Here is a 21,666-nt window from a genome sequence, read left to right on the forward strand (position 1 = left end):
ACAAGAGACTTTGAATTTAAGGCAGTACTTCAGTGTGATGATAAACTGCGATGTTAGTGTACATACAACAGTATCTAAATCTTATATGTAGCTCAGCACAGTACAAAAAAAAAAAAAAAAAAAAAAGTGAATACCTGAACTATGTGGCAAATGAAAACATCTTTATTACAAACTGTTTAGATATCAAATGGGGGAAAAAAGCAAACAAGTCATGTCATTTGCCTCTGATCACGGCTCGTTGCCGTTGACACACTTGTGCTGCTCCATCCGGCTCCTCCGCAGCGCCTCGATGTGTTTGGCTCGGAGCCAGCTGTCTCTGGACAGCGAGGTCTGACCCTGGCTCAGAGACAACAACCTACGGACAGATTCGCAGAGAGCCACATCTCAGTTTTAATAAGCTGCCAGTCTGAGACGATCTATGAGATGTACGAGCGAGTTCAAAAAAAAAGAAATTGGCTGCGCTGAGGCGTGAAGCTATCATCAGCCTGTTTATGGTGCTTTCAGTTTTGATTATAGCTTATTGCTTAACACTCTAAAGTGCCTTAGGGGCTGTTATTATTCTCATGAATGAAAATTAATTAAATGCTACATAAAGGCAGTTATATAAATCACAACCCACCTCGCCACAACGAGCATCCTGTGCAGGTCCTCGGCAGATATACTCTGGGGGTCATCCTTCCTCATGTCTACAAAGTCATCTTCAACTGACTGAGTGCAGGAGGAAAAGGAGACACTTAATTCTTGTATGCAAACTTATAAAAAGAGCTGCTCAAACAGACTGGGTACATGAAGAAACAGCTACCATACTAGCTGAAACTCAACTCACTGTATAAGTATAAGAGCTTGTCTCACCTTTGTCACTTCATCTGAGATGCTGTAGTCAAGCAGCCGAGCCACACTCAGGTAGATTCTGAACTTGTTGAGCTGTGATGAGGCCTGAGAAAGCATGTGCATGGTGCTGAGATACTCCTCCAGGTGGGATGGAGCGACCTGAGTCTGCAGGTGTATCTGACAGTCAGACTGTGGAGATAAAGAATAATATTGATTGTGTGCCATAGAGGAAGTCCATATCCAGAAAGGATGTCTTTTTTACTAGGTGTTGCTATGCAAAAGTTTCCCTGTGTGCTGCATGCCCGCCTACTTTGGCATATTATCAAAACTTCAGAGCACGGCAGACAGGATCAAAGCCTTGGTGACGGTTAAGCATCTGATCGAGCCGAGCCTCCAGCTTCTAATCAGCCAATAGCTGCTCGCTGTAAACAGTAAACACAACCATGTAACCATTGTGACTTCTAATGAACCGTGGGAGTTGTTTACAGCATGCTGCCCTTCACTGCTCGCCTAATAGCAGGCCGAGCCTGACGCCTCTCCCGGGATTGTTCCCGTGGCACACAGCTGCCACCATGGCAACCCATTAGACCAGCACACAGAAATAGCGCACAGCACATTCCTCAGGCTGTTCGCAACACAGCGAGACTCTGGTTAAAGCCGCCGGCTTGAAGGGCTGGCTGCGGCCGACCGATGTCAGCTGAGACGACAGCGTGACGCCGGCTGGAAACAACCACCAGTGTCTGACACGGCTCTGCTTCGTGAGACACCGGAGGAAATCGAACCCCTCCCCTAGCCGTAGCCGGGGGTGGGGAGCGAGGCGAGGGTGCTGGGAGGGATCCGCGATGGGTGGGAGTGAGCTTTCACTGCGTTCTTACCGGCAGCAGCGAGCGGCCCTCTGACGCGATGAGCACGTTAATATTGCAGGGGAATTCCATCTGATGGTAGTTAAAGTCATAATCAACCTTCTGCCACGAGATCAGGTTCCCCAAGGCCGTGACGTTACGCACACCTGCAGCAACAAACACAACAGAGTAACAGATCCAACCCAGTTCAGTCACAAGGACAGGAAAAATGGTGGCGTTTGAGTCCTCGCTGTCGACCTCTTGTGGTCTTCTAGAAGACCCACCTGTTGTGTCCAGCTGTCCCTGCTCCAGCTGCGTTTCATCTAGGTAGAGGGAAGTGTTTTTGGCCAGCTGCAGGGCGCCGCTCACCAGCCGGTTTGCCACATAGTCCTTCTTAGGCACCAACCGTATCTGGTTCATGTTCTGGAGGCTCATGCCCAGGTAGTGTGACTGCAGGGGAAACAATGTTGAGTGTGTCTCAGTTCATCCAGATATAAACCAAGCAGTACCTGCGACCGATTGCGCTGATAACTCACAGAAGGCACGAGCTGCTGGATGATCTGATAAAGGCGCTCAGTGTACGAGGCAACAGTAGGACAGCCACTCATGTTCAAGGTAAACTTGCCCAGCGGGAGGACGTCCCGTCTCACGTACCTACAAGAAAAATAAAAGTGTGCTGGCGTTAGTTTGAAACCATCAAATAAAAAATTACAAAAAAAATAATAATCAGGAAGCTCACATACTGAACTTTACGTACACGTTAGAAATGAGATGCAGAATGAGGTACTCGGCTGCAAGAGCATCACCCAGGAGGACATGAGTCAAGTATGCCAGAAGCTCTTCTCTGACAGAGGGCATCTCGCTCAGGGTCGAAGCTAAAACTGAGGAAGAAAGGACAAAGAATCAACTCAGCTCCAGTCTGAACCAGTCGCTGCATTGTTCCTCTTATTAGAAAGCTTTTCAAGGCAAATGAACTTCAGTTTAATGGGATTGTTTTCCTGCTTGATTTCAATACTTCTCACACTTCATTAAACATTCCTACAACACTGATGGAACAAGTCGCCCTGCTTAAGCGATATTATTTATTAATGAGATCTGACAGTACATCTGTCCCGTTATCTTCTTTGATAATTACTGAAGCGACTTCCTTGATATCCATGCACACTTTAGTAAACACCTCAGACTGTTTTTAAATGGTGTGTTATAAATTAAGACAGTGTGAAAACTCAGCTGTCGGAAGTAAAGTACACAGTAATCCTGTCAGAAATGTCCATTTATCATAAGCAACCAAATGAATGAGTTACTGCTGTGCATCACATGCTTAAATGTGCACAAATCTCTCATATGGGAACACTCATGGGTAAATGTTTGATGCTACAGAAACTAAACTTCAGCTCTTGTTAATGTTTTACTAAAACCTAATGGAATCATGAGAAGGACTCTGCGAATCTGTTTCGGGCTTTGACAACTAGAGTCGAAGGAGCGGTGCGTTTTCAGCTCTCTGTGACTTTTACTGGGCTAGCGCTAAACTTTAACCAATATGGAAAACAACTACAAAACAAAACGTCCACATATTTACAGACTACCCGTAATCAGTGTGATTTTATTTTAGCAAAAAGAATCTCTGAGCAAAGCAAAACAAAACACAGACCATGTTATCACGTTATGCTTATCCAATTCAGATGGGGCTAGAGGTTGTCCCAGCAATCACAGAGGAAGACCGGGGTCACCCTGGACAGGTCGGCACTGTTTTAGGGCTAACACACAGATACATAGAGACCACCTTTCACTCTTACATCCACTCTAGGGCTGGGCATCGTCACTGATTTCTGGAATCGATTCGATTCGAATCGGGCGAATTTTGCCTCAGTCAGAAATATTATAATTCTGATCACGTATCAGTACATTTCCATATTTTTATATCTATAAAAAGAAAGCTGACACTTGCGAGACTTTATCAAAGGTGTAAGCATCACAGCAGATGCATTTGTGTCAAAGTAGCTGAGGATAAAACTCAGAAAAACATGAAGGCGACTTTCCTGGCCTGGGATTTTATAACAGGTAACCTTAAAAATATTCTGCAGTAGTTAAAAAACGAAAGAAAGTCAACCTATGAACGTTACCTGATACTGCTGAAGTGAAGCAAAGTTACAGCGGTTTTATTAGAGACACGGCTAATTTTAAGACGTTTAAATTTGTTCAGTAGCGTATTGAACGGCAGAAATTAGGCTCTCTTTTCGGAAGTAAGTAAAAGGAAAAAAAAACAGCGGCTGGCATGTTGTAATGAAGAAAACAGATTTTTAGACGGGAAACTGTTTTTGAAGAACAGAGAGAGAGAGAGAGAGAGATGTGATTTTATCCTGGTGGAAGCAAAATAGCAAAACTAAGAGTGAATTCATGATGATGTTTATGTGAAGCGTAGTTTGGATCTTCTTTTGCTGCTGGTTCACTCAATATTGTTTGGAGAGAAATAAAACCTGCAGCTTCAGAATCTAGTGCAAAAAGGACGTAAACACAAAGCGCAGACCTGGCGAAACATCAGAATCAGCGAGCTGTCAGCCCCGACCGTGTCCGTGCCGTCGGGTAAGAAAGGCGACATCTCACTGATTCTGATCCGTCGGCGGGTCCGCGCTTTGTTTACGTCTTTGTGCAGAATCCATGTACCTGCTCTCATTTACTGTTTTAGCTGTTTGGTGGTTGTTGTAATTTTGTGAGGTTTAACCTGAGATTCTGGCGTTTCGGGCAAAATATATTTACATTTTAAAATCGATTCAGGATTTTAATGAATCAATTTTACGTTATCCAAGCTAGAATCGATTTTAATCGATAAATCGATAATCAGAACCCACCCCTAATCCACTCCTCACACCAATTTAGAATCGCCAGTTAACCTAAGGAGCCCGTCTTTGGACCGTGAGAGAAAGCAGGAATACCGGAAAGAGCCCACTGAGCTACACGGAGAATATCCTGAGGGTTAGATTTGACCCCAGGCTCTTTTTGCTGTGCGGCAACAGTGCTAAAAGTGCACAGAACTGAAGGATTCTCATGCTTCCTCCAGCACCGAGGGCGGCTGAAGAAGCTCTGTATCACTAAAGTATTGCACAGTCACCGCAAATAATATTTATGTAGTCAAAGCAGTTTAAACGTGTCGCCCACATTGATTCAGCATTAATAACTGATTTGTCTGCAGTGCTGGAAGCATCGGGTTGTTTACTTAATGTTTTTTTAATAAAGTTTGACTTCATCCCTCCGGAGGAATGAAGTCAAACTTGCCAAAAGTGTCTCTTCTTCAAGTTGTCAAGTGAAATCTAGACAACCCCAGTACTCAGGCTTATTTAGCAGAATGTTATGTAAATAAGATTACATTCAGCTATCTCATTAAAATCTGTGAAAAAAAAAAACCCTGCTGCGATACTTATTTTTGTAGCAGGATTATGAAATATTTTCCTGGATGCTTACTGGCTGTGTGATTGGCATGTAACATACACGAGGAAAAAGAATGAAGAAACTTGGAGGCCTACTACTCTACTGTTTGTCCTTACAAGCACTGTTGTCCTCCGAGGTGGCGGCAGAGGGCAGCAGGGGGTTGTTGTGCTGCAGCTGCTTGGCGTAGAGCATGTGGAGGCGTGGAACGAGCGAGGCTGGCGGGCAGTGCACCCTCTGCTCCTCTGCCGTCTCCATGGACTCCGTGGGATCCAGCAGGTTTGAAGAGGCGTCTCTGTATGGAAACGTCAACAATGAGAAACAAACCGAGCAGGGCAGGGAGGAAAATCAAAGTACGTGTCTTACTTCTCGTCGGCTAAGGCGCTGAGAGCGGGACTGACGGAGAGGATCCCGTAGACCTCAAGCATGTCGTTAAGTTTGAAGCTGTCCCAGTCCTCATAGACCTGCCAATGATACGCACATTATAGCATGTGTCCTAAAACTCTCCTCATGATAGCTGTATCGTCTCTAAAATCACCTCTTTGTTCAAAACGGTTCAGTACTGGAAGAGGAATAAACTGACACAGCGCACCTTGACTAGGCAGGAAGGGCCTTTCTCTCCCGGCAGGGGGAAGTTGAGGTCGAGGTGGGAGGCAGATGTCGTCTGGCTGGAGGGAGCTTCTGTCTCCTGCCGCTTACAGTCGCCGTTGCCGTGATGTTCTGTGAGACTCTGAGGACCTGCAGCAAGGAAAAATAAAACCGTTGTCAAAAGTGCTTTTTAAACAGGATTTTCAACATAGCCTTTCTAAACATGCTATTTTCTTTTATAAAGCACAAGTTATTTCTATTTGCACAATAATGCAAGGAAAAAAGGAGTCTAGACGATGCTCACAAGGCAAGGACGGATCCACAAAGTTATCAAAGCGTTTCAAAAATGACAGTAATGACACAATAAAATGATATAATGTAACTGATCAAGAGCAGCTATAAGTTGGACCTTATGCTAACACTCTTATTCTGACCAACAGTAAATTTGACTTTATCGAACGAATGCCGATTCTGAACACTCGTACCAGCGTGCGCTTCCCTCTGCTTCTGTGGCTGCGTGTCCATGTCGTCGTCTTCCTCGTAGCTTCGTTTCTGTCTGCTTGGCACGTACGAGGTGGAAGGCACCACTCTTGCTTGGCTGCTGTTGGCATATCTGTGCAACAGAGTTAAGGACAACTCGGAGCAGCAGATCACAAGATATAAATGCACATTTCACGAATGCCAGCTGCGTAAAGAGCGATTCTATGTGGTCTTTTGCAAGCTGAGGATATCTCTTTGACCCAGGGGTTTTCTCCGGGGATTGGCACACAGTAGAAAGTCTGTCGCTCTGCAGTTACTGTGTTTTTAGAGTTAAAATCCACCTGCAGATGAAACACCCGTTAACAACCAAGTTGGAGCTAAAATGAGCCATCTACAGCAAATGAGTCTTTGAAGAGACTCACCCCGCATTCTGTCACGTCTTTATACTTCCCACATCGCAACGTCTGTGAAAGAATAGACAGAAAAAGAGGATGAAAGATGAAAACAGCTAAGAGATTATCAAAGGGCTGCACTCGTACCAATAACAGCAGGCGAGAGGATAAAGAAGTGCGTACTTTAGCCTGTGTGGCTGGATCGACAGTCTCATAGACTCCCATGTAGAACTCTGGATCAAACATGTCTTGGATGAAACAGCGAAATTTCACGAGGCTGTTGGGCTTCAGGTAATGCATGGGGATGTCGTTGAGAGATGGGACCTGCATCAAAGTGTGCAGAAACAGATTAGGAGCCTGTCATTTGTGCACATGTTTTTGTTGAAAGTGTAATTTGTATTACCAAGGTGTGAGCGTCCTTCTCTTTCAGTCGATCTTTGAAGAACTCCACGGCTCTCGCCTCCCAGCCAGAGCTTGGATTACTCTGGGAAGCGGCTGAAATATCAAGAAGGCATAATTTTATTGGCAAATCAAAACTCAAAGTTGGATAAATGGTTGTTGTAGAGCAAAATTAGCTTAGCTGGGCTGCATTAGATAAAGATGTTCTGTCTCACTATGGAAAGCGCCCTCTGGTGTGAGCAATCATGGAAGCTCCACTACCACCACAGACCAGTCCCCCAACCCGTCCCCCAACCAGGCATTTTCAAAGTACATCCTCGCAAAGATCAAAGGTGCTCCTCCCACTTGTTTGCGTTCAAAACTGTCTTAATTTTTTATGTCACTGATTCAAAGTGGTGGAAAGATTCCTTGAAGATCCTGGTCAATATTGACATGACAGCATCACACAGTTGCTGCAGACTTGTCAGCCATGATGTGAATCTCCCGTTCCACACAGGCTGATGTACACTGTAAATGGCCTGTATTTGTATAGCACTTTACTTAGTCCCTATGGACCCCTACATTCAGTCATCCACCCATTCACACACTGGTGATGGCAAGCTACATTGTAGCCACAGCCTGGGGTGCACTGACAGAGGCGAGGCTGCCAGACACTGGCGCCACCAGGCCCTCTGACCACCACCAGGCAACGGGTGAAGTGTCTTGCCCAAGGACACAACGACCCAGACTGTCCAAGCCGGGGCTCGAACCAGCAAGCTTCCAATTACAAGACAAACTGCCAACTCTTGAGCCACGGTCGCCCCCACACTGTGGACATAAAGGGAATAGACATGGTCAGAAACAACCCTCAGTTTGGTTGTGGTTTTTAAATGATGCTCAGCTGGTACTAAGGGGCCTAAAGTGTGACAATAAGATATCCCTCACACATCATTACACCACCAGCAACCTGAATTGGTGATGCAAGGCAGAACGCAGCCATGCTTTCATGTTGTTTATGCCAAATGTTGATCCTACCATCCAAATTCTGCAGCAGAAATCAAGTGTTCTGCTGCTGTAGCACATCTGCCTCACGTTTTGACATGTTGCACATTTACAGATGCTCTTCTGCATATCCTGGGTCTAACAAGTAGTCATTCGAGTTACTTTGTTGCGTTCCTATCAGCTCAAAGCAGACAAACCATTGTCCTCTGATCTCTAACATCATCAAGGCATTTCCACCAGACAACTGGTCCTCACTGGATATTTTCTCTTCTTCTGACCAATTTTCTGTAAGCCGAAGAGATGGTTATGGGGGAAAATCCCAGTATATCAGCAGTTTTTGAAATACTCAAAGCAGCTTGTCTGGCACCAACAACTATACCACATTCAAAGTCAATTAAAAACACATTTCATCCAATTCTCATGCTCGGTCGTCTTGCCCATGTCTGCGTGGTTAAATGCACTGAGTTGTTGCCATGGAACTGCATATATTAGAGAGATTAAATATGTCTTATTGAAGAATTCAACAGATGTACCTAATGAAGTGACTAGTAAGTGTATAAATGTAATATGTTGAGCAAAGAAGTGAGACAGGGTAAAGAGAAACCCTGTTATAATGTGGGGGTTTGGAAGGAAAATAGATAAAAGAGTTACTAGAATTACATGATACAACATGTCTAAAAGATATAAGCAACTTTTATTAATCTTAAATATAACCGCCCCCACCAGTGACACGTAAATGTCAGTCCTTTAAGATTTTAAGGAATATGTGGATTTTTCCGCTTATTCTTTAAAATCCGTCTCCGTCTTGATGTGTGGCAGTGGCGTGTGTACAGTAACTACACGAAAAAGTGTAAGACAAGTGTAAGTCATTTGCTTTTTCGAAGAGAAAGAAAAAAGAAAACACACACAGCCACCTGCAATGTGCAAAGTTGGCATGGTACGTAGTCAGAGAGCTAACTAGCTAGGTTCACGCGTTAGCCCTACTGAGTGAAGTTCCGGTGTCTTACCAAACATCCCCTCAACAACACCAACGGGGTCGTTAATCCAGTCATGTGTGGAAGGCATGGCTTAGATGGTGATAAAGGTCCGGAGATTAGAAAATATATCAAAGAAAAATCACAGTGAAAATACCAGTTTGTTGACTTTCCCCATACACGGGATCGCTGAAGTGAAGGGCGGGAAATTTGCGTCACCAGACGGAGAGCGTAGTGGGTTTGTTTTGGGTACGGGGACCAACCGGAGCACGGAGGTGCGTCATAACTCTCCTTCAGGATAGGCTGGGTGTTTTTCGTTTGACTTTAAATCCCTGCTCTAGTGAAGAAAAGTAAAGAAATAGTCTTTAATATAGAGCTACTTCTATTTTTTAAAGATACAGTTTATTGTTTTTTATTTAAAAGATCCAATATTACAGTGTAAGTAATCATCCTGGTCTATAGGTGGCAGTGGTGAGCGAGAGTGTTTGTTGTAGCTCCAACAAAAGAACTGTGGCGAAATTGCCTGCGTGATTTTAGTAGATCTGAATAATATGTGCTACGCCGCTTGTAGTCGTGCAGTCTCCGGTTAATGCTTTATAGCTCAGCAAAATCTGCAAGCGCAGTGAAAAAAACAAAAACGCTCATTGGAGAACTGAGCGTGTCCTGTCTGCCTGCTCCGGTAGTGGCTACGTGTAATTCTCGGGGAAAATGGCAGATAGAAAAAATAATAATGCTCCAAACACCAGTGCAAATTTACTATTCAGCGCCGCTCCAGAGTTTAACTTCAATTTGCCTTTCATGCCAGTGAGTCAGGCCACTGGTCCGGCGGTGCTGTCAGGAGGTGAGACGAGATGCCGACTGAGGAAATGTCCAAACATTTGCGGGTTCGTTAGCAAGCTAAGCTAGTTAGCAGATTGGGTTCCCGTATCGCTATCGGGGCTTACTGAGTGTAAAAGTAACAGAAAGAGAAAGAAACCTTGTCCGAGTAGGGAAGCGTTTATCAGGCGTAAGGTTAGGCTAACTGACAGCGATGTGTTGTGGTCAGACTGGCAGCTGTGTGATGTTTTATTTTGCACGTATGTTTCAGGGTCACAGGCAAAACAGTGTTCTGAGTTAAATGGAAAGATAACGTCCTGTTACAGGGATTTAATGATGCGACATTCTGCTGAACAAGCGCCTGATAAACATGTTTCCTCTTTTTATACTTTAAGGACTAAACAGTAGAAAGCTACAGCTCTGAGCACATATTCTCTATCTCTGTGATTTAATGTGTGTCAGATGTTTTTGCATAGATACTAAAACATGTGTTACACTTTTATTCTCCATGTCGGTGTGCAGTAGATGACTCCACTGATGTTGGAGAAGAAGACAGCTTTGTAGGTCAGACATCTGGGAATGGACATGCCCCGTCTACATTCAGCTACTTCTCCAGTCCCATAACCAGTACTGACCCATTTGCATCAATAGGGCATTCTCCATGCCCCCCGCCAGTGCTGTCTGCAGCCCCGACCACAACGGGACACGTTTCTGTTCCCAGCAGTGTCAGCATGGTTCCACCACAACCCCCACCTGCCAGCTCACAAATGAACCCTTCTCCTTCGATGTTTGGTAGTGCAGTTTACCAGAGCCCCATGGGGCGTCACACTCCTCCCCCTACCACAATGACCCCACCGCCTCCCCAGATGCAGCCGCAGAGCCACAACCCGTACAGACACACCCCCACCAGCAGCAGAGCTAGTCCTTATATTCCAGCTCCGGAAATCATGCCGCCAACACACACGCCACAGCAGAATCCCTACTTGGTCAGCTCGCCACCGCAAACGTTCCCCCCATCAGGACCCATGTATACAAAGGTGAGTGTCACACCGGTGTTGTTGATCAAAGGGTTTATTAACTTATTTGGGAAGTTAAATCACATCTTTCTCTCTTCAGCCTCCTCCCACGCAGATTCAGGGCCCTCCACCTCCACTTCCAGCCACCACAGCTGGAGCCGTCGTTCCTGCTGTTCCCATGATGCCGTACAACTACAACGTCTATGAGCCAGTTCAGCCTCACTGGTTCTACTGCAAGCAGGTGGAGTCAAAAAGCGTCTGGCTTCCTTTCAGTATCTTTGACTCCCTTCAGCTTGAGGAGACGTACAACTCTGGTACGACAAGACACGTGCAAATTTGTCTTCCTGAGAATCTAATTTTGACCTGAACTGCACAGTGAAGTTTTTTTTGTTTTTTTTTTCTTCATTCTTTCAGTTCAACCAGATCCAGAAAGTGTGATCATACGCACAGACGGAGGGAGGTATGACGTGCAGCTTTATGACCGCATGCGGACTGCAGTGTACTGGGAGGAGGAGCCTACAGAGGTCCGACGCTGCACCTGGTTCTACAAAGGAGATACAGATAGTCGCTTTATTCCTTACTCTGAGGAGTTCAGCGATAAGCTCGAGGTTTGTCTCAAAAATACTGTTTTTTATACCCTCTGCATTGTTCTTTATTGATTTAGTTTAGGCTGCACTGTTGTAAAAGGAAATTATAATATTGTATTATTGCATCATCTCTAGGCTGAATATAAGAAAGCTGTGTCTACCAACCAGTGGCACCGCAGGCTGGAGTTCCCATCAGGGGAAACCATTGTGATGCACAACCCAAAGGTAAACCCCTGTTTGATTAATGTGCTGTAGCGGTCTGATGATGTAATTAGCTTTATAGTTCACGAGCATTGATCTGTTTGCCTTTGTAGGTCATAGTGCAGTTTCAGCCCTCCTGCGTACCAGATGAGTGGGGCACAACTCAGGACGGGCAGACCAGACCCAGAGTGGTGAAGAGAGGAATCGATGATGACCACGATGAAGTGCCTGATGGTAGACAAGTTCCGCTGTGCTCAAAATAATTTGCTCTAAGTGTAAACACAGTTTGTATCATCCACTAAGTGTAATTTTAGGAAATGAAAAGTATAAGGTATTCCAGAGGCATTAGAAGGACTTTTTGATAGCTGGTTGGGTGCTAGGTGAAGTATAATGCAGCCTCATTCTGACTGTAGTTCACATTTTATGCACATATTTAAGATTAGAGACATCTCTTTCCAGGTGAGCTCTCAACGGTGGATCATCTTGTGTTCATGGTTCATGGAATTGGCCCCGTGTGTGACTTGAGATTTCGGAGCATGATTGAGTGTGGTGAGTAATGAAGTAATGAGCAGTCACACTGCAGTCGTGTAACGATGTGTACAAAGGAAACGTTAAAAATGCTGTTTTGTCGTGCTTTCAGTGGACGACTTCCGTAATGTGTCGCTGAAGCTGCTGCAGAGCCATTTTAAGAAATCGCTGGATGAACACGCTATCAGCAGAGTGGAGTTTCTGCCCGTGCAGTGGCACACGGCTCTACATGGAGATGCCACAGGGGTGGACAGGTGAGGGGGACAAGGGTTTAACACCAAAGAGGCCTGACACACATGTGGTGATATTATAAATAGCTCCTGACTGGATGGAAACACTGGACTTACTCTCTTATTTTAAATTGACATTGTTTGTCACCTGTAAGTCCTTCATCATTACTCAGAGATGGGTAAACAGAACATTTATTGGACACTGTCATTATATGCCGGAGACAATTGGTGCCTCAGTTCACCAGACATCCTTGCAGGACCTTAACAGACTTATTTCTTGTTCATCTTTGCAGGAGGATAAAGAAGATCACTTTGCCCAGCACCGGGCGTTTACGTCACTTTACCAATGAGACCTTGTTAGATGTGCTTTTCTACAACAGTCCCACTTACTGCCAGACCATCATGGACACTGTTGCTCAGGAGATTAACCGACTCTATGCCCTGTTCATGGAGAGGAACCCGGACTTCAGAGGAGCAGTGTCAGTGGCAGGACACAGCTTGGGTAATAAACATGTTTAATCAGCTTCTAACCTTTCTGTTTTTTCCACCATCACTTAATTTTTCTCCTTGCAGGTTCTTTGATTCTCTTTGACCTGCTTTCAAATCAGAAGAATGCCTCACCTGGAGGGGCCATGCCAACCATGCCCGCTGCTAACGGAGAAGTCAGACAGGTCACGCCCTGACTAATTTAAATAAATTACAATATACTGTAAAAATAAAACAAACACCGTGCTCTTTTCCGTTTATTTGTAAATTAGTTGAATATTTTCAGAATAAAGGTTCGGTATGTAATTGTAAATTTTGCTTCTCATATCAGGTGACGGCCCCTGTTGCACAGGAAAATAGTGCCGTCACCCCTCCAGCTGTGGAGGAGCAGCCCAAAGAAGACGGGGAGGAGTTTGAGGATCTTGCTGCTATGCTGGAACATCTGGGCCTGTCTGAATACAAGAGTACCTTTGATGAGGAGAAGATTGACATTGAATCTTTTGTAAGAACACAGTCCACCTTTTATTTTACAGACTGCTAGGAGCTGAGATATGTTTTAGAAGTATAAGAAATCTAGTTATAAATGTAAACTGTATAAGGTCATTTGAGAACATCGGGGGTTTTATGCAATATAATGTAATTCATCTTATTCTGACCCTTTTATATTCTCTTAGCTTATGTGCACAATTGAGGACCTGAAGGAGATGGGTATCCCACTTGGTCCCAGAAAAAAAATTGCCAAATTTGTGAAAGAAAGAGTGAATAAGCAGGTAAGTTTGTCTGCTGAGTATCTGCGAGGCTTGCAAAATTGTGATTATGGACCCGCCCCACTCATGGTTTCATGTTCACAGGCTGCACGCCAGGCAGCTCAGGAGAACAAAAAAGAGGTCAAAGAGGTCACTCAGACTGCAGCACCTCCACCAGCAGCTGAAGTTCCCTCTGATCCGACTGTGAAGAAGCTTCCAGTGGGCAGCACAGTCTCCTCTGTCCATGTGGACTACAATTACTTTGAAGTTGGAACGGGGCAGGTAAACACATCTGTCTTTCAGCAACAATGAGCTGCTATTCTGAAGCAGAGCTGACATTTAATAAACTTTTTGCAGGTGTCTGTCATCTACCACACTCTGGATTTTGAGCCTGTGAATTTCTTTGCCTTGGGTTCTCCAATCGGCATGTTCCTGACTGTACGAGGACTTGAGAATATCGAAGAGACGTACCAGCTGCCCACATGCAAGGGATTCTTCAATATTTATCATCCAGTATGTGTTTGTGTATTTATAGCTATTTGTAACATGTTTTATTGTCTCTGGGTCAGATTTGTACAGTATTCTGGTGTGCACAGGCATTTCATTCACTAGACTAATGTCTTTTAGCTGGATCCAGTGGCTTACAGGATTGAGCCTATGATAATGCCAGACCTGGACTTGAAGCCTGTTTTGATCCCACATCACAAAGGACGGAAGAGGCTTCATCTTGGTATGGACCCAAACACTCAGAGCAGAGCTGTCATTGTTGTAGTCACATATGAGATTAAGTTTCAAGCAAAAGGAACAAAAAATAATAATCAGGTTTTAACTGTGAATGCTGACAGATACAGAGTTAGTTACTGAGCCTAAGCTAAACTGTTCAGTATTTTTGGCCTCTCTGCCGCTTAAGGGTGGAGCGTCCCAATATCTGCAGTTACACAGCACAAAGACTCTATTCTTGCACTTCAATTGCCATGAAGCAACGTAGTGGCAAATAAAACTGATTCGTTTTTTCCTTGGCTGTGCAGAAAAACATTAAGGTGACAGCAAAATAAAGTTTCTCGTGGTGGTTGCTTTTTTTTTTTTTTTAAAGTGTATGTAGGTTTCATTGGTTGTGCGGAAATGGGCTTAGGTGTGATTCTGTGTGTTTCAGAGCTAAAGGAGTCTCTCACCAGGATGGGCTCTGACCTGAAGCAGGGTTTCATCAGCTCCCTGAGGACTGCCTGGCAGACCCTCAACGACTTTGCTCGTGCTCACACCTCGAATGCCCAACTTCAGGCCCAGCTGGCCATCGTGGCCAATCAGATCGAAGAGGAGGAGAAGCAACAAGTGCACGAAGGTGAGTGCGGCTCACTTGTGAGTCTTTGTTTGACTATTTTCTGTACTGTTAGATCAACCGTTTTGATCTGGTTTGTCACAGAGCATAAGATTCCAGACAACCCTGAGCTTCAAAAAGAAGACGACGAGTCTCAGGTGAAGATCGGGATGTTAAACGGAGGAAATCGCATCGACTACGTCCTGCAGGAGAAGCCCATTGAGAGTTTCAACGAGTATTTGTTTGCCCTCCAGAGTCACCTCTGCTACTGGTACAAGCAATCTCATATTAAAGACCTGTTTGTAGTTGCAATTTGAATGGAAACTTGAGTATTAAGCAGCTGAATGACACAGACTGAAAACTAAGTCCATGTTTTTTGGTATCAATTAATAATTTAAATATTTACTATGTGCAAAAATAACAGGTTTGGTGGTTTCAGCCTCTCAAATATGTGATCCTTAATAATTTACCAAGTCCTCATATTATTTTGGTTTCATTAAAAAAAAAAAAAAAAAAAAAAGACTTTTCTGCAGTATAGATTTTTTTTATTCATTGTTGATTTTTAGGCCCTTTCCTCACAGTACATTCTTACCTCGTTTCCATCAGTACCTTTTTAGCTCGACTTGATTCAACTTAGTTTTGATAGTTTTTCATTAGGTGGTAGTACCTGGTACTGGGTGGGTATTACCTTCTTTAGTACGTGCTCGGCCGGCGTTCCAAGTGATCACAGTTAATCCGAAAATGTGAAATCAGACTGCATGCCACCAATAGGCCAGACGATGGTGTCACTCGATGAGTCATGAGAGTGACTCCTTCACAAAAATCCAAACCACCATTTTTGAAACCTGGCAATGAGAAAAATACCCCACTGTGGTCCCAGAGTCTGACAAAAAGCTTTAATGACCCACGTGGAGGTGGTACTCAATTGTAATGGAAAACGACTGCAACAGAATCGAGTTGAGTCGAGTAGGTACTAGTGGAAAAGAGGCGTATAAAAACTGCACATATAAATGATGGTGAGTGACGTCTGAAGTCCTTTAAGCTGCTTCGGTGACTGTCTGAAACCTGTGTATTAACACTTGTGGTGTTTTGTAGGCAATCTGAAGACACGGCTCTGCTCATTCTCAAAGAGATCTACAAGACCATGGGGATCCATCCAGAACAGATGGCTCATTAATACACAGAGTACACCTGTCTGCTTTGGTCCCATTTAGTTTCATGTATTACTTCTTCACTGGGATTTTGATTATTTTTCCTTTTTTTTTTTTTTAATTGATGTAGTTTATTATATACAGATGAATAATACAATTGTATTACGCCATTTGTCTTAAATTAAGAAACATACAAATGAGCTCGTTGATTCAAAGAAACTTGACAAGTTTGATATTACATTTTTATAGTATAAATTATAGAAATGGGGGGAGGGGTCAAGTTTCCCAAGAACATGTATCAGCAGATCGAATACTAACAGCAGAAAGGAAGGAGCAGAAGCAAATGCAGCCTTCTGTAAGTTTTATTTCATGGCAAGACTCAAAATAAATCATCACCTTGCTCAAGTGTTTCGTTTGGATTGTGTACTGCTGATGTTTTCTCCTGCAGGGTAAGGAGAGACTCGAAGACTATCTACAGAAAGCTGGAATATTTGCAAAAACATTAATAATAAAATAATTACAGTACCAGATGAGACCTGCTTCCTCTGTGAGGGAGAAAAAGCACTTCTTGCCTGCACTATGTAATCTTTAGACAGCTGTCCTCATTAAAATTACCCCTCTAACCTATGAACTGTTCAGCTGTAACATTATGTGGAATAAAAACCAGCAGCTGTGAATACGGCTCATAGTACTGTCTGCATGTAGGCACATATTTAACTCACATGTATGAAACAATGGAATATTAGAAAAATATTTACAAGCATGACTGTAACATTCAATCCCAGTCAAGAAGTGGGAATCGTAGTGCTGGGAATGACGCTCATTGTTATCTATACAATAATACTGGTCCACATACACCTGATATTGTAGCGTTGCATGCAGTAAGCAGATCTTTGCTCAAGTCCTTGAACCATTTGATCAACATGCTTTTCAGGTGAACTCTTTACTTGGAAACAATCAGCAATAAATGAATGATAACAGCGACTCACTGTCACAAAACACAAGTTCCCTTTTTTTTTTAAAAACCCATACTGCCCCTCTCACAGAACTTCTAATAGAAACAGAATATTATGGCTCCATATACTACTGCCAAAATACTGAGTGAAAGATTATAAAGTGTTTGAGGATCAGCTGAAACTTTTGGCTTCTTTTGTTCACTATGAGAAAGTGCAACATCTTTACAGTTGTCAATAAATTATGCAACTTGTTATCCTTTAATGTGTCTTTAGTTTGATTTAAAAAGCCTGTCCAAACACGCAACAGCTGCCAGAAATCATCTGAATGAGCTGAAATCTTTCTGAAGTCATATTTGGCTGTAAAAGGTGCTAAAGAGGCTGGCTGCAGGTCAGGTGCTGTGTTTGAAGCAGGCAGGGTGGCTTAATGAGAAGTTGTCAAGTTCAAAGTTAGAAAGCGCATGCCTATTGATTTGATTTCATGTAACATATTGTCAACCTAAATCCACGAGATACGTACCTGTTGTTCTTCCCTCAGCAAGTTAAGTATTGCTAATTATGCGTCAGCTCTTCAGTAACACTTGTTGCCACGTTGTGAACTTTCACATTGACTAATGTTCATTTTTGTACATTCATTTGTCTACAGCTGTGCGGTGAAATGCAGAAGGATCCGTGTAAACATGTCTTCGCTGTAGTGCCTTAACGATATCAGCACCATGCAGTCTTAATGTAGAAATGATGCTGGGTACGCAGAGGCTCGCTCAGTCCTCTGTTTTGCTCTGTGTCTTGAAGGCCTGCTTGCGTAGGTGAGCCTCGATCTCCTCGCGGAAAACCAGCATCCCCAGGTGAGAGTGGGAGGCCTCGTTCATCGCTTTGGACTGGATGCACATGCGGTACTGCTCCGGCGTCAGCTCGTCCGCACACTGCTTCTCGTGCCACAGGTGGAACAGACCCGACACAGGCGTGCGGATCACTATCATGTCACTCCGCAGATACTTCCTGTACAAGTGGACGTCTTCCACCCCCCAACCTTTGACTTCAAGATCAAAACCACCTGCGGGGATACGACCCATTTAAAACATGTTACGCACAACTGTCGCGTCTAATAAAACAAATGATTGGTGCTTACCGATATTTAGAAAGTCGGAGCGATACTGGCATGTCATTCCAAATCCAAAGTCTCTCCAGAATCCAGCATCCTTTTTATGAATCTATTTGAAAACAGATAGTCATCTCTGACACACAGGTCACCACCAAACCAGCTTTCTAACACGTTGGTCAGAATGGGAACCTTTACACTTCTTACCAGCTGGAGTTCAACAGGTGGAGCCAGCTCCAAATTTCCGTAGACAATGGCAGGATTGTACAAACTAAACACGACAGGATAGAAGACTTTCTTGTCTGTAAAACAGAACAAGCAAATTAACCTTTGGCTGAGAGCAAGAGCACTAAAAGAGTATAATGAATGTGAGCCAATTAAACCTACTTGGAGCAGCGTGGAGACGACAGGTGTTAAGGAACTCGAGTGTAAAATGGATGTCCACATCACAAAAAAACATTAAGACGTCGCCTTTCTTCCATGCGTGAGCTCCGATATCCAAACCTCGACCTCGGGAAAACTCCTCGTCCACTGGGATGAGAGTGTAGTTGGAGAAGCTCTCCTCCCTGTAAAACAAAACGCCTGATTTTTAACAAATGCCTCATATGACATATTAACAAGCCTATTAAAAGGTCTTTCTGTTCAATAGACTCACCTCGACATTTTTTCCAGAGATGACGTCACCTCCTGTAGACCTTCCTGCCCAAAATAAACCACCGTGAGATGTACCCTTCTGTCATGCTGTATGCACACCTCCCTAAAAACACATGCATTTTTCAAATGGATTACAAGGACACACAAGGCTGCAGTGCTTTCCACAACAATGGTGGAAACAAAAGCCAACACGTCTAATGAAGGCCAAGGGTGCTGGCTCATGTTTAGTGGAGAGGGATGGATTTAAGATTCATTCTCACCTGAAGTTTTGCAAGAACTGTGAGAAAGTTTCTGCTCTGCCCGCTAGTGGCACAATGATGTTAATAATCATTCCTGATGTTTCCACAGATGTGCTCCTGACTTTCATTAAGGGCCCAAAAGGCCTGAAGAGTGTGACGTGGCGGAAACTGCTGGAATCCTCTTTGGCAAAGAAGAGCTCGTAAAGTGTCCCTTTGTCTCGCTCTGTCCGGTACAGCCCTGCCAAAAGAAGACAATCTGAAAAACACTGAGACAGGCTGAGAAAACGTACCAGTTATCCACTAAGTGGCACTAAATGCCAAATTCAAGGAGAATTTCTGTTTGGCACTACTGCTGCGCATGACTAACGCGCAAACACAGACACGTAGCATAAACTTTTGTCCCCATCCTTGCTATGCAAAGGCACACCACAGTCTTAATCTGACTAGCTCTGACCCCTGCAGTTTTGTCAAACCTTAACTATCTCATGTAATCTCCTAACCACAACTCTGACCAAGCAATATACACTAGCCAAGGAGCAGGAGTCATGGAGGGTCATTGCAGCTGAGAGTGCAGCTTATGAACTTTCAAATGTATTTTACGTTTGACGCATCACTTTTGAGGTCAAGCTTGTTCTGTCTGAACTTGAATCGGACCTTTGCCGATTGTGACATTTTGGCCCAATATCAATGTTTAAAGTAACAATTTGGCTGATTTTGTTTTGTTGTTTATTGTTTTCCTGGAATAAGGGGAAAATAAAGAAATATTCTAAAAGAAAATAAAAGATGTGCTTTAATTTTGACTCGTTTTATCCAAAGGTAGCTGCAAGGTCAGGGACCATCGTCACTAACTTCTGATGCACACCCAGTCACTTTGTTCTACAAGCGAGCCTGAAATATAACAGAAAGCATCAAGTTCAGAAAAGAGCTTCAAAGGCTTTCAGAGGGTAAAGAGTTAAAGTCTTGCAGCTCACACAATTTGAACATTTAACCAGTGCAACATTTATATTCCTAAATACAGACTGTTCACAAAATCTGATAACTGTCATATGCCAACATCAATCAATAGGCAATATTGGCCAGTGTTCATCAGATAGTGTATATCAGTGCAACCCAGTGCTCCTTTGTCTAAATAAAATGTACTAACCAAATCAGATTTGGAACAAAGGCTCAGTTTATTATTCTGGATCGTTAAAAATAGATTTTCCTGGTGATTTTTTTTTTTCAACGAGTCTATTCACTGAGTGGAAACTGTTAATAAAAGGTTCATTTTGAACACTGGTTACAGTCATTGCCTCTTACTCTGTAATTTAACTGAGAGTCTCACCTTCAGTAAAGTGACCATCTGTGTAGGTTTGCCTCTGCATCGGCACATCATCCTCCACACCATCCTCCTCGTCAGGGTTGTTGATGATGTCTAGTGCGGCCTCAATGACCTCCACCAGCTCATCCCTGCGGTCCTTGCGGACTGGTTTCTCCTCTGGGTGCCGCGTTAGCCCCATTTCCAGCTGGTACACCTTGGAAGAAGTAAAACTCTCAAACGGCACCAAGGCATACTCGCTTGGAAGGCGAGCTCCAGTGTTGACCTCAGCCTTGTCGATCTGAGAATGCAAGTACTCCAGCAAATCTCCAGGCTCTTGGTCTTTATCAGCCAGACCCGGAACTCCTGGAAGCTCTTTTTTCTCTTGGAGAACTTTCAACTTCTCGCTCATTTCCTGTAATTCCTGCTTAAGCTGGGCAATTTGCCGCTTCAGACTGGCAGCACGGTTCAGGTGGCGCTCCTCCTGTTCCTGGAGCAGGGCCTGGTAGTATTCTTTGCCATAGGTCTCCCCTGGTAAGATCAGGCTGACGTCTGCTGGTGGAGTGCACTCCAGCAGGTATGCAAACAGCAGCAACACCAGCAGCAGAAAAAGACCCAGGAAGAGCCAGCGGACCCGACCCTGAAGTGGCAATCCCCGCCTGGGCATCACGTTCTCATAAAAGCTATAGCTGACAAGCCTGCATTCCCTTCGCCCCGGACTGCTCACATTACTTAAAACAGGTTTCTGTACATCATCTTAGAGACATGGGTGTGTAGATCATTTTGGAATAAAGAGATCTTGTTCTTTGGCTCCAATGCATCAGTATTTCCACACATAGGTCCTGTATAAATCCACAAAACGATCAGCTGTTAAAAACACAAAAATCCACAATCAGAAAAAAGGCCACAATCCAGGATCCCAATACAGGGACTTTTAGATAAAAGCACTGATGACAAAACAGTAGATAATCATACAATGACATTTAATGTGTTACCTTTAAGCAACCTTTCAAATAAACCAACCTGCTATCTACAGTTTCCTTCAGTCAGTAAGTTTCTTTTGAACATTTATCCGACTTCTTCACTTCAAAGATTCCGTTTAAACCTGAGGAAGGAGGGACAGCAGGGATTAGCTACACCTGGACAGCTAACACACGCCAGCTAGCTCTCAGCCATACAACAGCACACAAGGAAACTGGTGGGCGAGCTTCACAGCAAGCTAGCTACAAACTGACTTCCGGTGTAGCTCTTTCTCTTCAAAATAAATGCACGAGCTTTGTGCAAAGGGCTAGACCAAACACTCCAGATTCTGAGAGGTACCTTCTTGGAATGAAAGTGGACAAAACAAGTGAAACACACACAGCGTTCAAGGCCGATTTGTGATTATCTTTTTAATTACAGGCTTGGTAAATGTCACACAAGGCTCACCAGTCAAGAA

The 21,666-nt window shown here is 43.9% G+C and overlaps 3 protein-coding genes across 9 annotated transcripts in view; 1 reads left to right on the forward strand and 2 right to left on the reverse strand.

The window, feature by feature from the left end:
* Positions 1-140: 140 nt before the first annotated feature.
* On the reverse strand, positions 141-9,178 carry mcmbp (minichromosome maintenance complex binding protein). Of its 2 annotated transcripts, none has more exons than XM_076891885.1 (16): positions 9,068-9,178; positions 6,960-7,051; positions 6,740-6,880; positions 6,587-6,628; positions 6,415-6,505; positions 6,170-6,298; positions 5,689-5,834; positions 5,463-5,560; positions 5,216-5,391; positions 2,431-2,554; positions 2,210-2,327; positions 1,958-2,123; positions 1,707-1,840; positions 853-1,020; positions 620-708; positions 141-355 (listed from the first exon to the last, which is right to left on the reverse strand). In XM_076891885.1, exons 3-16 carry the CDS (start codon positions 6,854-6,856, stop codon positions 229-231), a joined length of 1,725 nt encoding a protein of 574 aa, XP_076748000.1. In that variant the 5' UTR covers positions 6,857-6,880; positions 6,960-7,051; positions 9,068-9,178; the 3' UTR covers positions 141-228. The 2 variants fall into 2 exon arrangements, with proteins under 2 accessions (XP_076748000.1, XP_076747999.1); XM_076891884.1 differs by having other exon boundaries at positions 8,944-9,136.
* A 59-nt stretch (positions 9,179-9,237) lies between these two features.
* Positions 9,238-16,391, forward strand: sec23ip (SEC23 interacting protein). Of its 3 annotated transcripts, none has more exons than XM_076891883.1 (18): positions 9,238-9,348; positions 10,249-10,763; positions 10,843-11,056; positions 11,157-11,350; positions 11,465-11,554; positions 11,644-11,764; positions 11,990-12,079; positions 12,171-12,312; positions 12,582-12,790; positions 12,862-12,959; positions 13,106-13,276; positions 13,449-13,544; positions 13,626-13,802; positions 13,878-14,033; positions 14,148-14,250; positions 14,674-14,859; positions 14,941-15,106; positions 15,931-16,391. In XM_076891883.1, the coding sequence occupies exons 2-18, from the start codon at positions 10,458-10,460 to the stop codon at positions 16,010-16,012; spliced, it is 2,601 nt and encodes an 866-aa protein (XP_076747998.1). In that variant the 5' UTR covers positions 9,238-9,348; positions 10,249-10,457; the 3' UTR covers positions 16,013-16,391. The 3 variants fall into 3 exon arrangements, with proteins under 3 accessions (XP_076747998.1, XP_004559688.1, XP_014265481.1); XM_004559631.5 differs by lacking the exon at positions 9,238-9,348 and adding an exon at positions 9,419-9,751 and having other exon boundaries at positions 10,252-10,763; XM_014409995.4 differs by lacking the exon at positions 9,238-9,348 and adding an exon at positions 9,420-9,751.
* csgalnact2 (chondroitin sulfate N-acetylgalactosaminyltransferase 2) overlaps positions 16,333-21,666 on the reverse strand; it is a 6,426-nt gene continuing 1,092 nt past the window's right edge. The window contains exons 2-9 of one of the 4 annotated variants that reach the window (XM_076891886.1): positions 21,252-21,333; positions 20,256-21,070; positions 18,953-19,169; positions 18,694-18,795; positions 18,426-18,604; positions 18,246-18,340; positions 18,069-18,150; positions 16,333-17,993 (exon numbers count right to left, since the gene is read on the reverse strand). In XM_076891886.1, the coding sequence (XP_076748001.1) occupies positions 17,701-17,993; positions 18,069-18,150; positions 18,246-18,340; positions 18,426-18,604; positions 18,694-18,795; positions 18,953-19,169; positions 20,256-20,895 (1,608 nt within the window). In that variant the 5' untranslated portion in view covers positions 20,896-21,070; positions 21,252-21,333 and the 3' untranslated portion in view covers positions 16,333-17,700. Of the gene's footprint in view, positions 17,994-18,068; positions 18,151-18,245; positions 18,341-18,425; positions 18,605-18,693; positions 18,796-18,952; positions 19,170-20,255; positions 21,096-21,223; positions 21,334-21,666 lie in introns of all 4 variants that reach the window. The other 3 variants (XM_004559632.4, XM_004559633.4, XM_004559634.4) reach the window with 3 other exon arrangements.

Source organism: Maylandia zebra, linkage group LG13 (genome assembly GCF_041146795.1).
Source record: "Maylandia zebra isolate NMK-2024a linkage group LG13, Mzebra_GT3a, whole genome shotgun sequence".
Taxonomy (NCBI): Eukaryota; Metazoa; Chordata; class Actinopteri; order Cichliformes; family Cichlidae; genus Maylandia; species Maylandia zebra.

Bases quoted from the DNA above. Each gene is read 5' to 3' on its own strand.
- mcmbp (XM_076891884.1), bottom strand. From the start codon at position 9,001: ATGCCTTCCACACATGACTGGATTAACGACCCCGTTGGTGTTGTTGAG. The intron at 6,881-6,959 runs GTAATACAAATT...ACTTTGATGCAG, and splicing joins AGAAGGACGCTCACACCTTG to GTCCCATCTCTCAACGACAT. The intron at 5,835-6,169 runs GTACGAGTGTTC...TCCTTGCTGCAG, and splicing joins GCAGAGGGAAGCGCACGCTG to GTCCTCAGAGTCTCACAGAA.
- sec23ip (XM_014409995.4), top strand. From the start codon at position 9,619: ATGGCAGATAGAAAAAATAATAATGCTCCAAACACCAGTGCAAATTTA. The intron at 12,313-12,581 runs GTGAGGGGGACA...TCATCTTTGCAG, and splicing joins GATGCCACAGGGGTGGACAG to GAGGATAAAGAAGATCACTT. The intron at 13,545-13,625 runs GTAAGTTTGTCT...TCATGTTCACAG, and splicing joins AAGAAAGAGTGAATAAGCAG to GCTGCACGCCAGGCAGCTCA.